The 16,041-nt window shown below is 33.9% G+C and overlaps 1 protein-coding gene across 1 annotated transcript in view; it reads left to right on the top strand.

The window, feature by feature from the left end:
* Window positions 1-16,041, top strand: part of Ttc37 (tetratricopeptide repeat domain 37) — a 75,604-nt gene that overhangs the window by 21,484 nt on the left and 38,079 nt on the right. The window contains exons 12-26 of the mRNA XM_048331114.1: window positions 289-428; window positions 3,079-3,165; window positions 3,281-3,384; window positions 3,814-3,940; window positions 4,994-5,173; window positions 6,109-6,233; window positions 7,585-7,838; window positions 9,128-9,230; window positions 11,874-12,050; window positions 12,133-12,277; window positions 12,454-12,532; window positions 12,625-12,686; window positions 12,798-12,854; window positions 14,645-14,713; window positions 15,823-15,897. Of these exons, the coding sequence (XP_048187071.1) occupies window positions 289-428; window positions 3,079-3,165; window positions 3,281-3,384; window positions 3,814-3,940; window positions 4,994-5,173; window positions 6,109-6,233; window positions 7,585-7,838; window positions 9,128-9,230; window positions 11,874-12,050; window positions 12,133-12,277; window positions 12,454-12,532; window positions 12,625-12,686; window positions 12,798-12,854; window positions 14,645-14,713; window positions 15,823-15,897 (1,784 nt within the window). The remainder of the gene's footprint in view (window positions 1-288; window positions 429-3,078; window positions 3,166-3,280; window positions 3,385-3,813; window positions 3,941-4,993; window positions 5,174-6,108; window positions 6,234-7,584; window positions 7,839-9,127; window positions 9,231-11,873; window positions 12,051-12,132; window positions 12,278-12,453; window positions 12,533-12,624; window positions 12,687-12,797; window positions 12,855-14,644; window positions 14,714-15,822; window positions 15,898-16,041) is intronic.

Raw genomic sequence — 16,041 nt, 5'->3', positions numbered from 1 at the left:
TCAATACAGATAGCCATTGTTGTGTCTCAGGATCTTTAATTTTATATTTCATGTGAAGATACAGGTTTTAAATTTATGTGTTTTGTTCTAAATTGAAAGTTTTCTATAAAGACTTTTGGGAAGAATTTATATTTACCTTTGAATTACTCTTCATATGTATATTTTAAAAAGAAATTTATGCTTATAATATACTAGGGTCATTGTATACTATAATACTATGTTACTTTTCAAAAGCAAACAAAATAAACAACATGGTTACCTTCATTCAGATGTCTTTAATTTTGACAGCCCTGAGTCACTTAGAAAATATCAGTGCATCTGGAAGCGGTCTTCATCAGAAAAATCTTTGTCTTCGTTTGAAAGCAGAGGCTTTGATTAATCTTTCAGATTCTGAGTCTTCAGAGGAAGCAATTCATACCCTTGATCAGGTAGACTGAATTTTTCTTTTCAACTCTTAATTAGTTTACAATCAGCCAGATAACAACCATCTTTTCTACCAAAAATTATCTTATTTAAACTTTGGCTTATAGGTATGAATTCATCATATCCATTCTTTGATAACCCATTTATGTGCTTCAAAATTCTCTTGGTTAAATATTTACATGTTTCTCAGTGAAACAATGCTTTTCTTTCTTCCTTCCTTCCTTCCTTCCTTTCTTTCTTCCTTTCTTTCCTTTCTTTCTGTCTGTCTGTCTGTCTGTCTTTCTTTCTTTCTTTCTTTCCCTTCCTTCCTTCCTTCCTTCCTTTCTTTCTTTCTTTCTTTCTTTCTTTCTTTCTTTCTTTCTTTCTTTCTTTCTTTCTTTCTTTCTTTCTTTCTTTCTTTCTTTCCCTTCCTTCCTTCCTTCCTTCCTTCCTTCCTTCCTTCCTTCCTTCCTTCCTTCCTTCCTTCCTTCCTTCCTTCTTTTCTTACTTTCCCTTCCTCCCTTCCTCCCTTCCTTCCTTCCTTTCTTTGTAAAAAGGTTTATTGGGGAAGCAAAACATATACTGACCGGCCAGGGTCATGGCCCAGACTTGCTGGGACCGCCACCATAAACAGTACACTCGGGAGCTGGGACCACGCGCCCTGGGCCACGCTTGGGGCAAATACCACATGGTCAAGCCTGCCACACGCAGGTGGCCAATGAGGTTACAATGCTTTTCTTTTAATAACAGTTTTAGCTGTTATTCTTATTTCTTTTTGTTCTCTTATGTTATTACTTCCTGATTATTATAAATTTGGTATTCTGAACTTTTAAGAACATGTTTTACAGATTACTGACAAGATGAATTAAGGATTTCAGTAGTAGAGATTGTTGTTGGTTTCATACAAAGAAAGATTGATTTTTTTAAGGAGAAAACTGATTTCTTAATGTTTTTGGTTCAAGTATTTTGAAATTCTTTAGCCAAAGCCTGAAACAGGTAGATTATGAATTATAACAACACCATATCTTCAATTTTTTTTGCCAGATAATGGCTATATTTTTTCTAAAATTAAAATGATCACTTTTGAAATAGTACAGGGGCTTTTGAGTTAAAAAGCAGTGTTTTGTATATTTCATATGTTTTGGAATTTCCTATTATTTATTTAACATTATAGTAATTGTCAACATCTTTTAGGAGTTAATATCTTATTTTCTTACATTATACTTGCCTTTCCCCAATAAAGCATTTTATGTGAGTTTTTCATGAATATCTTTTGTATAATTCACACACCTCCCATACACGTTCAAATACACATACATACATATGTATATGCAAAGAAGTTTAATAAAGAATTCAAAGAGTCAAAGCCTAATATAAACAATGGTCAAAGATGATTACAGAGCAAGTATCTTGTCATGTTAGAAAGGAAAGAAGTTGACTGTAGTAATGTTTGAAGGGGTCAGGAGCTAGTAAATAGTTTCTCAGTTGCTAAAGAGGTCATTAATAGCTGAGATAGATTGTAAGACACAAACTGTTTAAATTCATTTGTGTATAGTAATACAAGTCATATCTATAAAACAACATCAAGCAAACAAAAATCATTTTCGTTTGCTAGGAGTGATTTAGAAAGAATCTGTCCCTTTTCTCTTTTCTCTGTGAAATGTTCCTCATAACAAAATAGATAATATAGGGAGGAGAAATTTATTATTATTGAAGAATTTCGTGTTATTAGGGATAATGGAGTAGAAAATCATGTAATTCCCAAAATGAATAGGATTTAATGAATGAGGATCCATCACAGCTAATATCACCATAAGCCAGCCGGCCAGCCGGATCTAACCACATACAAGTAAACATGAAGTATCCTTGCTAGAATATCAACATGAATCAGATGAAGCTTCCAGACTTAACTACTAAAATGCCAAAGAAACTCTTGTTGTTAAACCCAATGAGAATATATTCAGCAAAACAGGACTTTATGAAACTAACAAACAGCTTATTTTTTTTTTTATCATAAGTAACAGAAGGGACGCATATAGATTAAAAGAGACTTAATAAGTTTGTTTTCACTATTGTAACAAAAGGGAGACAAACACACACCTAGGACATCCTTCAGCCAATTCATATACACATATATGTATATGTATATATGTACACACATATACATATACATAATTGGATTGTGATTAAAACATAAATTGCTCAAATATTTGTGTAAGGCAACTGGGAAATTTGATGATGTAAAAGGCATATTGTTGGCTTGTTTAGATGAGATGTTAGTGTGATATGTTATTTACACATCAACTTATCTTCTAAATATATATACTGAAGGATCACTGATGAAAAGTTCTCATATCTGAGATTTGTTTAAAACTTTCTGAGCAGGAATGTGACAGAATGGGTAGATGTATATATGAAAAAGGGATTATCTTTGAATTTCAGTTTCATGATGGGAGCAAGTGTGCTTATTATACTAGTCTCTTATTTTTTATGTATTTGAAATTTTGTCTCTTAAATGATTACATCAATAATAGCATTAATAGTGACAGAAAGTAGGACCTCTGTGTCTTTATTCTACTAGGACTCTGATCTTCTATATCGTTATTTAGTGAAAGCAAAAACTGCCATGCTTTTATTGAAGGAGATGTATAACAATTATTTATAATTATTTTGTAGGTTTCTGATGCAAATAATATTCCAGAACTTTTGGTTCTCAAAGGTTTGGCCTATCTGAACAAAGGTTCATTAGATGAAGCTACAAAGGTTGGTGGCCTGTTTTTGTTGTTGTTATTGTTTTTGGTTTTTTTGATTCAAGATGAGCACTGTTTAAAAGTTAAACATTATTTTTATGTAGAATTGACCACTATATATTTTACAGATTATGGAAGACCTTCTCTCTTCTTACCCTGACTTAGCTAAAGCTCATGCTCTTGCGGCTTTGATTCATTTTACCAAAAAGGACTACGACCAAGCAGAAAAGTTGTAAGAATATATAGATTGCTTATAAATCTGGTCACATGTTAGCCTATTTTATTTTTGAAAAATTCAAGATGGGTTTGATGAAGATCTAGTTTTGTATAAACTCAATTGCTAAAAGCTTTAATAAGTCTTAGTTATTTTAAGAAATGTATTTCTCATTTAGTATAGTAAGTAAAAAAAGATTCTATAATAGATTTTGAATTTAGTGTATAATAATATTTAGTAAGATGTAAGAATTGGTATACATTATATAACACAACATGACAGTGAAGAAAGGCTATTGTCCTGGTTAAATTTCTACTGTTTGGTATCCTGTCTCATTCAAACTGATGGCTCCATCCAGGAGTCTTCTATATTGTACACTTGTGGGTATGCACAAACACATGCACACACATTTACTTAAATCTTTTTTATTCCTCCTTGTTCACATAGTTTCCAGAGAGCACTTGAGAAAGATGCTGAAGTTGCTGAGTATCACTACCATCTTGGACTAACCTATTGGTTCATGGGTGAAGAGACAAGAAAAGATAAGTCAAAGGCTCTTACCCACTTTCTGAAGGTAAACAGGTGTTATGAGTCAATTCTTTGTTGAAGGTATATAAAATAATAAAATAACTTCAGTGAAGTTATTATAAAATCATAAGTAGGAATCATAAATTATGTAGTTAAAATTTTTGAACATTTTTTGTGTCATTTCTTACACATGAGATTTTGTGAGAATGTTATGTGTGTTTAGAAGGAGAAAAACCATAAAAGTGTGAAAGTTCCTCTTTCAGAAATAGATGCTATAGAAAATTAGACATATTTATCTCTGGAAAACAATACAATTTTTAGGTAATTTGTAACTGAGTTTTACAGAAATAATCTAGCTTTTTTTTTTTTGGCCAGTCCTGTGGCTTGGACTCATAGCCTTAGCACTGTCCCTGTCTTCTTTTTGCTCAAGGCTAGCACTCTGCCACTTGAGCCACAGCACCCCTTCTGGCCATTTTCTGTATATGTGGTGCTGGGGAATTGAACCCAGGGCCTCATGTATACGAGGCAAGCACTCTTGCCACTAGGCCATATCCCCAGCCCCATAATCTAGCTTTTTAATGCTTGCTTTTTTTTCTTTTAATGTGTTCAACATCTGTATGTTACATTCTTGACTTATAAGAGCACATTAACTTAACGGTAGCTACAATTTCATATTTCCTTTGCCAAAGAAACAGTAGGTTTTACCTCTTTCTAGTGAGTGAGGTTCAACCTTTTTTTTTTTTTGGTGCTAAACCTGAGGCTTGAACCCAGTGCCTGAGTGCAGGGTGCTGTCTGAGCTTTTTTTGTTCAAGGCTAGCACTCTACTGCTTGAGTCCGAGCTGTACTTCAGCTCCGTTATTGGAGATTAGAGCCTGGCTTTGAATCATCATTCTCAGATCTCAGCTTGCTGACTAGCTAGGATTACAGGTGTGAGCCACTCATGGCCTGAAAAGATCAACTTTTATGTCTACTTTAAATCCTACTCCCAAACTATTTTAGTCTATTTTTGTACATTTAATAATATTGTTTCTTTTTTCTTTATATCTTTTGTGTTTTAAAAGATATTCATGCAAATAACGTGTCAATATTTATTTCAAAGGCTGCAAGACTGGATACATACATGGGCAAGGTTTTCTGCTATTTAGGCCATTATTATAGAGACGTAGTGGGTGACAAAACCAGAGCCCGTGGATGTTATAGAAAAGCTTTTGAATTAGATGACACTGATGCTGAATCTGGCGCTGCAGCAGTTGACTTAAGTGTGGAGCTAGAGGATACGGTATGTCTAGTAACCACTTCTGTATTTTTTAAATTTTATTTTTAATCTAGGATGTATAAATGGAAACGTTTTTAGGGAATGTTACAGGGAAGATAATACTGAAATACATTGTCTATGAATGAAGATAGCAAAGTAAAATTCACTGAAAGCTGTTGAATAATATTGGCTAGGAGGGAAGGGGGAAAGTAAGAATAAGCGAGGGTGTCACTCTCACTAAAATACTGAACTTGTAAAGTACTCCAGTTAATGTATGAACTACCACAGTGAAACTCTTTGAACACCTAATGTACACACAAAAATGGATGAGAAGAGTGTCATATGTCTGTGGGATAGGTAATAGAAGATGGAGGGTGACTAGAGAAAATTGGAGACTTACCAAGGGAGTGATTCTGATCAAGGTACATTGTATATGTATGTTGATATGTCAAGATGAAATTCCCTTGGATAACCAATTGACGCTAATAAGAAAGTCAAAGAAATATACATATGTGTACCTGAAAGTTGACATTCACTTTTTTCCTTGTAAACAAAATAGAAATACCTTATCACCATATGTAAATAGGTGACATTTTCTTTTTATTGGCAAATATTATATTATTTTGCCCATTCTGGGGCTTGAACTCAGAGCCTGGGCACTGTTCCTGAGCTGCTTTTGCTCAAGGCTAGCACTCTACCATTTGAGTTACAGGGCCACTTCTGGCTTTTTCTGAGTATGTGGTACTGAGGAATGGAACCCAGCTAGGCGAGCGCTCTACCACTAAACCACATTCCCAGCCCAGTGTTAAATTATTCATAACACTACTGAAACTAGTTTGATGCATAGCAGTATAAGTTCAAAAATGAAAGGAGGGAAATAAAATTATGTTAGTATAAGTTACATAGATATGCTTTATTTTTATAATATTCAGTAACCAATATTAATGTTTTCTTATTAGGAAACTGCCTTAGCTATCCTAACTACAGTAACTCAGAAAGCAAGTGCTGGAACGGCAAAGTGGGCCTGGCTTAGACGAGGACTATACTATTTGAAAGCTGGTCAACATTGTCAAGCAGTGGCTGAGTAAGGCATCTTAGTGCATTTATGCTTAGAAAGTATAATGACTTTGCGAGGTAAATTACTTTTATTCTCCAAGTAACCTTTATGGCCTCTTAAAGAATGTATATATATATTATATTATATGTAATACTAATATATATATATATATATATATATATATATATCCCATTCCAAGCTTCTTTTGCTCAAGGCTTGGGCTAGCACTTTACCACATGAGTCACTTCTGGATTTTTTGATAGTTTATTGAAGATAAGAGTCCAATGGAATTTCCTGCCCAGGCTGGCTTTGAACTGTGATCTCAGCCTTCTGAGTAGCTAGGATTACAAGTGTGAGACAACACCCACCCAGCTCATGCTTTATTTTGAGAATATAAATAACAAGATTTATATGTGGTTGATGGGTAACTTTTTTCTGTAGAGCAGTAGAATTTCACAAATGGGTACAATTCTGTCCTCTTATTAAGGAAATAGCCAGTTTAGTGAAGTTCATTCTTTTTTTTTTTTTTTTGGCCAGTCCTGGGCCTTGGACTCAGGGCCTGAGCACTGTCCCTGGCTTCTTCCTGCTCAAGGCTAGCACTCTGCCACTTGAGCCACAGCGCCGCTTCTGGCCGTTTTCTGTATATGTGGTGCTGGGGAATCGAACCTAGGGCCTCGTGTATCCGAGGCAGGCATTCTTGCCACTAGGCTATATCCCCAGCCCCCTTAGTTCATTCTTAATTGTAACATACAGATAATGAGTTCTCAGGAGTAATTTCAGTAATGATATAAAGTTGAAGATCTTTGTTCTCCTGCTGACATTAATTTTCACAAAGTATATATTTGGCAGCATTTAGAACAACTTATGTGTGATCAGACTTAGTCATTTGGTTTGAACTCTAACTTCAGGATAAAGTATAATTGAATCAAGATAAATTCATTTCTGATTTAGAATAGTGTCTAAAATATAGGTATTTTGAATTTTTTTCATAAAAGAATTTGGTCAGAAATTTAACGCATTCCTCTTTTTTCTGTACTTGCCTGTTTAGTGGAAGGATTGATGGTAGGGGTATATAGACTGATGAGGCAAACTGAGATACCATGTATCCAGGAAGGATTGAAAACTAGAATTGTTTCAGGTAATCAAGAAAATGAAATTCTGGTTAGTGCTTTTCAAAAAATGTGTCCTATTCTTATTCATTCTGAAGTGATTAAAGTAAAGCTTTGTAGTATTAAAAGCATTCATAAAAGGACTAATATACCTGCTTTACATAGGACTTTTGTAAATAGAAGGACCTATAAGACTTGAGATTCATTTGAATTATTTAATGAGGTATTTTATTACTTGTAATTCTTTTACTTTTTCTTTACATTTTAAGCTTACAGGCAGCATTAAGAGCAGACCCAAAGGACTTCAACTGTTGGGAGTCATTAGGAGAGGCATACTTAAGCAGAGGTGGTTATACAACTGCTTTGAAGTCCTTCACAAAAGCCAGTGAGCTGAACCCAGAGTCCATATACAGTGTGTGTAAGGTTGCAGCAATACAGCAAATCCTAGGCAAGTATAAGGAGGCCATAGCCCAGTACCAGCTGATCATTACAAAGAAAGAAGATTATGTGCCTGCCTTGAAAGGTAATTTCTCTTTAAGAGTTCTTCTGACTTTTATGATACTGAAGTATAATATCTTTGAGCAAATTTCTTGCCTAAGTATGTCTAATAACTTGCAAAGAACTTATTTAGTCAGTAGCAAGCATCTGATATGACATTTTATAATAAAGCTCATGTAGCTTTGAATAAAGATCAGATAAGATTCTGTTTCATAACTGTTAATAAATAGTAGTATGATAGAGGTTTACCTTTTAGGCAAATATGGTAGCTATTAGACTTAAAAGCTCATTTACATTTTTCAAACATCATAGGCAAATTGCATTGTTTTGTAACTATCTAGGTTGATTTCATTTCCTCTGTAGGTATGCATTCTTTCTTAACACATTGCTTTTGGTTGTTTAAGGGATAATAACACACCATCTTCATATAATCTACATTTTGTATTATGATATCTTACAATTTAAAAAATGTGGAACCTAGGGGCTGGGAATATGGCCTAGTGGCAAAAGTGCTTGCCTCGTATACATGAAGCCCTGGGTTCAATTCCTCAGCACCACATACACAGAAAATGGCCAGAAGTGGCTCTGTGGCTCAAGTGGCAGAGTGCTAGCCTTAAGCAAAAGAAAGAAGCCAGGGACAGTGCTCAGGTCCTGGGTCCAAGCCCCAAGACTGGTTAAAAAAAAAAAGTGGAACCTAATTATATATATTTCATCTGCTTCCTTCTCCTTTGCAAAGAAATGGTTGAGGTTTAAATCCTTATTGGCATTGTTTTTTGAGGCAAGCACTCTTTGCCATTAGGCTATATCCCGAGCCCCAGGCACTGTTTTTGAATAACATTATTTAGGACTTGTAAGTTTCTTTTTTTTCTTCCAATAGAGAAGGAATTCTCTCATTTATGAAATGCTTACTAGGCACTTGACAATATCACTATTTCATTTAATTTCAAAGCATAGTTTGCTATGTAAATTTTAATATAAAATGATCAAATTTTGTTTGGCAACAGTTAAAGTCATTTAAAGTAACATATAGATAACATTTCTACTGTTTAATATGAGAATACCTCAAAGTTAAGGGAATTCTTGGGTTTTGCAGAGAAGTTTTAATAATTTTTAGTGCATGTTTACTCTTAAGAAAACCCTGACATTTGGATTCCTTAGTAAATGCATGCAAGATTGCACATAAAGATGATTTCATGAAATTACTTTAAGTTTTGTTTTCTGGAAAGTAGCTTTAAAAAAGATACATATTTGAAGTTTATCTTAAATGTTTGTTTTATGTAGTTTAATGACAGCTGCAAACTTACTTTATTTTAGGCTTGGGTGAGTGTCATCTTATGATGGCAAAAGCAGCTCTAGTTGATTATCTTGATGGAAAAGCTGTAAAGTACATAGAAAAAGCGCTGGAATATTTTACTCGGTTAGTATTTTTCATATTATTTACTAGAAAAGAAGTTTGTTCTGTAGATATGGCAGTTATTTAATGCATTGAGCACGAAGAAAAACTAGCCAATTAATCCCATAGCAAACATAGGATAATTTTTCACGTGGGGAACTCTAGTTTCTTATTTTATTCTGGTGGTTGGCACGATGCTACCTGGAAAGAGTAGGAAGGAAGAAGTTGTGTGCTGCTGGAGCAGCAGTTCTGATACCATATATTAATGTTCTGTATCTCTCCCACTTGGAACTGGGAGTATCTCTATTGGAATTCAGGTAAACAGTGTGCTTTGTATTCAGTAGGAAGGGCCTGTTTTAGGCTTATTGAGCAGCTGACAGTGATCGAAAATAAGAAACCTATTTTTGGAGAGAAACAATAAGAAATAGAGTGGCATCTAATAAAAAAAATAAAGAAAATTTAATCAATATAGTATCTCCCAGAAGTACAAAGCCATGAGTTATTTGTTATTTGTAAAAGTCCACAATGATTCTGGGGAGGATGACACATGCTTGCAATCATAGCTACTTGGCAAGCTGATACCAGAGGACTCTGAGCTCAAGGCAAGTCTGGGCAGTATAGAGAAGGTCTGATTTCAAAAAAAGAATAGTTTTGTGAACAAGTTAGACAAATAGTTGAAGTTGTTTTTTTTTTTCTTAAAACATCTTTCTTGTGCTTTCTTGCCTTTCTTTCCCAAGCTGCCTTCTTCCATTTGCTGTTTTCTAAATAACCAGCCCTTTCTGTCCCATGCTTTAAAACAATTTTTTTTTGTGCTGGTTCTGAGGCTTGAACTCAGGAGTAGGTGCTGTCTCTGAGCTTTTTTTGTTTGTTTGTTTTTTGTTTTTTTCTGTCCTGGGGCTTGAACTCTGGTCCTGGGTGGTATTCTTGAGCCCTTCAGCACAAGGCTAGCTCTCTGCTCTACCACTTGAGCCACAGCACTACTTCCGGTTTTCTGGTGGTTAATTGGAGATAAGAGTCTCATGAACTTTCTTGCCCCGGCTGGCTTTGAACCGAGATCCTCAGATTTTAGCCTCCTAAGTAGTTAGGATTACAGGTGTGAGCCACTGGTGCCAGCCTGTCCATTTTTATTTCTGCTTTTCAAGTCTTACATAATATAGTTCTTCCCAAAGATAAAATTATTGTGAAGTAACATGCTTTGTTTGAACTGGTATTTAAGAGAAATTGTGAATTGCAATCCCCTTATATAGCTACTTAAAGATAAAAATAAAGAAGAGTAATTGTGAACCTTTGAGTGACAGTATTTTAGCTATAATACGGCTTTTCTGATTATAGCAAGTTTCATTCTGGAAAACATGTAGCACTCACAACCAGTTCTAAGGTCATATGTAGAACATTTAAAATTAGAATCTTTAAATTTGTCTTTATTTCTAGACTTAAAAGTCTATGTTATCTCAATTATTATGAAAGGATGATGAGTTATTTATTTATAGATATTTTACTTTTTAATTGAAAGTAAAAAGATATAAAAGTAGCCATAGTATTCAATATACTATGTAAAAAATGAATTATGCAACTATAGGCAGGGCCTGGAGAGGGAAACTGGAGGAAAGCAACAGAATCAGGACATTGTCTAAGAAGAATTATATTCATTACCTGATGTGTAGAGTTGTAACCCTTCCGTACAACTCCATAATAATAATAAAATTATATTACATGCTAAGAGTCTAGGATTTAAAAGTCACCATTTTTTCTTCCCCCCCCCCTTTTTTTCCCATCTCATGCTGTCAATTTTAGAAACTTTTCTAAGATGTTTAAAGGACCTTGGAATAATACTAACTTTCCTTCTAATTTTCAAAGTGGGTTTTCAGTCATGATTGACATAATGAGTATTTTTTCAGGAAGACAGTAGAGGTTTTAGCTGGACTCCTCACGTAGAAAAGACTACAGAAAATGTTCTATCTGCTTGTCCATTTGCCTGTGACATAGCAGTTTGTGATAGCTAGTTGTTGAGACTTGACTTAAGTCAAATTACTTACAGATCTTGAATAAAATGGAGGGAAATTTACAGCCTTGATTTTCCTTGTTCTAAAATGAAATCTCCATCTCTGAAATGAATATTTCTATTTTCCTTTTGAGCTTGTTTGTTTATTCTGTTCTCAATTCTTTCTGTAAATGTGGGTTTTCCTATTTTCGTATTTGGATTTTTGTTATTTTTGACATCAAGATGAAAATCTTATGAACTATCAAACTTATTGAACACATTTGCTTTTTTTTTTAATTTGAGGGAATAGTCACCTGTTAAATAGGCACTTTACTACCTTGGTCATTGCTTAAATAAACAAAAAGAACTTTTAAAATATTCAGTATGAAAGATAAATTGGTCCTGGAAAAGTTATTTAATTTCTGCTACTTCAATAAAAAATAGTGAGGACCGTTGAAAATCAGTTCCTTTCTTGTCCCTCCTTTCCCCTCTTTTTGTCTGCCTCTTAGGGAAGAGATAGGATATCCTTCTGTTATGAGGCCACTAAAAGCTGTCATAGAGCTTGACTAAGAGTGTAGCTAAGATTCGGATTTGCTTATTCAGTTTTTCAGTTTTAATTATAAGTAGTAATGAGGGACATAAACTGTTTTGGTAATAACTTTAAGACACACTGTTGTTTCTTTTAGGGCCCTGCAGCATCGTGCTGACGTGTCCTGCCTTTGGAAGCTGGTTGGGGATGCTTGCACTAGCCTGCATGCAGTTTCATCATCTAAAGTGAATGTTAATGTTTTAGGAATTTTACTTGGTCAGAAAGATGGAAAACAAGCATTAAGGAAAAATGAGCTCCTCCATCTTGGAGGAAGGTAATTTACAAAAATGACCATTTCTTAATATTCAAGTTGAATTTGGACATTACAAAGATAACCATTCATTTATTTTTAATAGGTGTTACAGTCGGGCATTAAAACTGATGTCTACATCTAATACCTGGTGTGATCTTGGAATTAATTATTATCACCAAGCACAACATCTGACAGAAATAGACAGCAACACAAATGATGTTAAAGAATTTCTGGAGAAGTCTTTACATGTATGATTTTAAGAAATTTTTATGGATTTTGAAAGAAAGCTTGTGCTTTTGTCATAGTTTTTTGATAAAACGTTACTGTTTTTATATAAAATAATTTAGTTGCCATATTTAATCATATATATATGAATACTGATGTTCCAGGAAATAAGAATTATTTTAATATAACTTCTTTTCAGTGTCTGAAGAAGGCAGTGAGACTCGACAGTAACAATCACTTATACTGGAATGCTCTTGGTGTGGTTGCATGTTACAGCGGTGAGAATTAAGTAACACCTTCCTTCAGTATTCTTAGAAGGTTTTTTTTTTTCAGGGAAGGAAATTCATTTACTTCAACTTTTCTATTTCAGGTGTTGAAAATTATGCACTTGCTCAGCACTGTTTCATCAAATCCATCCAATCAGAACAAATTGTAAGTTTCATGTATCCATTTATGAAAATGACTGTTAAATTTTACAGTTACTAATTTCCAAGGCTTCTAAGTAGATAAAGAACATTTTTTAAAAAAAACTTATGTTTTTAGAATGCTGTTGCCTGGACCAACTTGGGAGTGCTGTATCTCGTGAATGAAAACATTGAGGTGATGTATTACCAGTTTTGTTATGTAAAAATGAAGAACATTTTCTATATATGATTTCTTATAATAAGTTTTTTGTGAAGAGATATTTGACCCATTTTTACATATATCTCAAATATGCTAACTTTATATCTAGTTTATTTTTTTGAATAATGAATGTGTAATTGATGATATTAAATTTGTTATGATGAGTTAGTGATAATCATGAAACTTCTGGTCTTATACTGATGTGGTATTTGAGGTCAAAAAATCTAAATATGAACTAGTTGAGTATTTTTAACTGTATAATGAAGTTTATTGTACACTCTTAAGGATGGAGTGGGTGAAGATAAAAGAGATGAATTAGTATTCTGTATAAGCTTAAATTTTACTTTGCTTGTAAGATTAAATTTTGACTTTAGTAAATATTAGTCTCTTTAAGTATCACTATTTACTCTGTCATAGTTGATCAGTTAGACATTATAGAGTGTTGGAAGTTAAGTAACTTGAGCAGGTTTATAGGTAATGTTTGGGAAGATGCCACAGATACGCAGATAATTACCATAACCATATTGTTTTGTAACTCAGTATATTGCATCTTGTCATAAAAAATCTTCCATAAAATTCTTAAAAATACATTGTTAGTCACTGCAAAGACAATAACTTTAGAAGATTGTAAATAGGTTGAATATATTAATTTGGATCTTAAACTATATAAAGTGCTATATTTGAAGCATAGTACATATTTAGCATGTTAAGACCTTTAGTCTAATCCCTAACACCTTACAAAAATAAAATAAATGAGCATATACTTTAAAACTTTTAAATCAAGTAGTTTCTCAGTTAATAGGATACAGATGTACTTTCTTTTTTTTTTTTCTTTTTTTTTTTTTTTTTTTGCCAGTCCTGGGCCTTGGACTCAGGGCCTGAGCACTGTCCCTGGCTTCTTCCCGCTCAAGGCTAGCACTCTGCCACTTGAGCCACAGTGCCGCTTCTGGCCGTTTTCCATATATGTGGTGCTGGGGAATCGAACCTAGGGCCTCGTGTATCCGAGGCAGGCACTCTTGCCGCTAGGCTATATCCCCAGCCCCAGATGTACTTTCAGTTCGTCACGACATAATTATTGTTCATAAGGTTACTTTTTAGTATGAAAAATAAGTCTCTTTCTCTCTACACAGCTTCACTTTGGGATTTTTATTTTTGTAAGTTAATTTGAGATAAGAATCTCAAGGACGATCTCAATTTCCTGAATAGCTAGGATTACAGACAGTACCAGCACCTGGCATAAGTTATTTTTTTGTAGCAGGAAAAAAAAAAAAGGATACAAGTTAATGCCCCAATGAGGAAATTTTCAGTTTTTTGCCTATCTAGTGCAGAATTATGGTGTCAACTCCTCTTTCTGTAGTAATAGATCAGTATTTTGGACTTAATTGAGTATGAGTTCATATCCTTTTAGCTAAGCTTAAATAGAACTGAAACAGCCTTACTAAAAATCATTTTCTTGAAACCTGTGGCTAACAAATGGATATATAATTGGATAAAAGTTCTGCAGACTATAGCTTAGACACTGATGTTATGGTGGGGACTAGAACTCATAGCCTGTTGAGAATCGGTTGCACCAGGATTGTTGCAAGATTATATACGTAGTTGCTAAAACACTACATTAAGCAATGTGAGGCATGCTCAGTCGGTGAAGTTTGGGTTCATTTGTATTTATGAAATGCTTAGCTTTTCTTTCTTATTTTGTGGTTTTAAATTATAATTTAATGTTCAATTTAAAATTACTCATTTTCTCTTCTTTTTTTTTTCCCTAGAAAGCTCATGAAGCTTTCAAAATGGCTCAATCCCTTGATCCATCTTATTTAATGTGCTGGATTGGACAAGTAAGATTTATAACAAAATTATGATATAGTCTGTTCATGTTCAGTGATAAAAACAATGAAGTTGGCTCTTGCTTTCTGTGTGCCAATCATTATGCTTAGCTCTTTCCACATACTATTTCAGTCCGTCCATCAGTCCTTTGTGTTGTGGCTATTGTTATACTCTTTATCCAGGTGCAAATTGATGCTCAGAGATCCTAAGTATTGTACATAAGGTCACACAGCTTATAGTTATTAAACTGTATACCTCATCAGTTTGACATTACTCTACCTAAAAAACAAGCTCAGAACTCAGAAAATACACAGTTACAAAAATCATTTTGAGTAGTCTTTTTCATTCTCTATAAAACCATCACTTTATTTAGAACTTAGCTGTACTCTTTCCTCCCTGATGTTTGCATTGTTGCATGGCCAAATGGAATCAGTGTTCTTAGTTACTAATCTGAATCTGTCACTGATTATTTTTATCTTAACATATTACTTTCAATTTCTTTAAATTTTTATTGTCAAACTGATGTACAGAGAGGTTACAATTTCATACGTTAGGCATTGGATACATTTCTTGTACTGTTTGTTACCTTGTCCCTCATTCCCCCCTCCCCCTCCCCCACTTTTGATATTTTTTTATCACCTGCAATGAAAGGTAGTTTAAGTGGACTGACTGGCCTTCAGTTACTTGTTTAATTGACAAACTAATGAATTAGCAAGTTGTTAACAGTTTCAATTCATGGAACAGTAAGAGAAGTACTCATTCTATTTAACTATTAATCTGAGGTTAGGTATCATTTATTGTAGTAGACTACTGAATTTTTTGTTTCTTGAAGCATGGAGAGATAGGAAGGCAAACTCCTTTTTCCATTAAGTGGGATATATGGATCAATAGGGTTTCTGTGTTAATCTCTGTGTTAAGTTATTAAGCCAGGGAGAAAGAGAAAAAGGGCTGAAAGCATAGTTCAAGTGGTAGAACACTTGCCTAATGAGGTCAAAGCTCTGAGTTCATAGCTCACTACTTCCAAAACAAATATTGACTTTGCTTTTAAACAAAGCTAGTATACCTTTGGTTCTTCTAAATTTATTTATCATTCTTATTTCTTTTTAAATATATTTTGCAGGCTCTTATTGCAGAAACTATTGGAAGTTATGACACCATGGATCTCTTTAGGCACACTACAGAACTCAGTATGCATGTAAGAATTTTCACATTTTTCTTAAGGGTTCATTAGCAGGTTATCTACACTAAGAAAATGGAAGTGGTATAAGATGTTAAAAATAGTAGATGTTTCTAATATTTGTTCTTTAGAAGAAGATGAGCTTTATTTAAAGAACTTCTA

This window comes from Perognathus longimembris, chromosome 22 (genome assembly GCF_023159225.1).
Source record: "Perognathus longimembris pacificus isolate PPM17 chromosome 22, ASM2315922v1, whole genome shotgun sequence".
NCBI lineage: Eukaryota > Metazoa > Chordata > Mammalia > Rodentia > Heteromyidae > Perognathus > Perognathus longimembris.
This window is presented reverse-complemented; position numbering and strand designations above follow the sequence as displayed.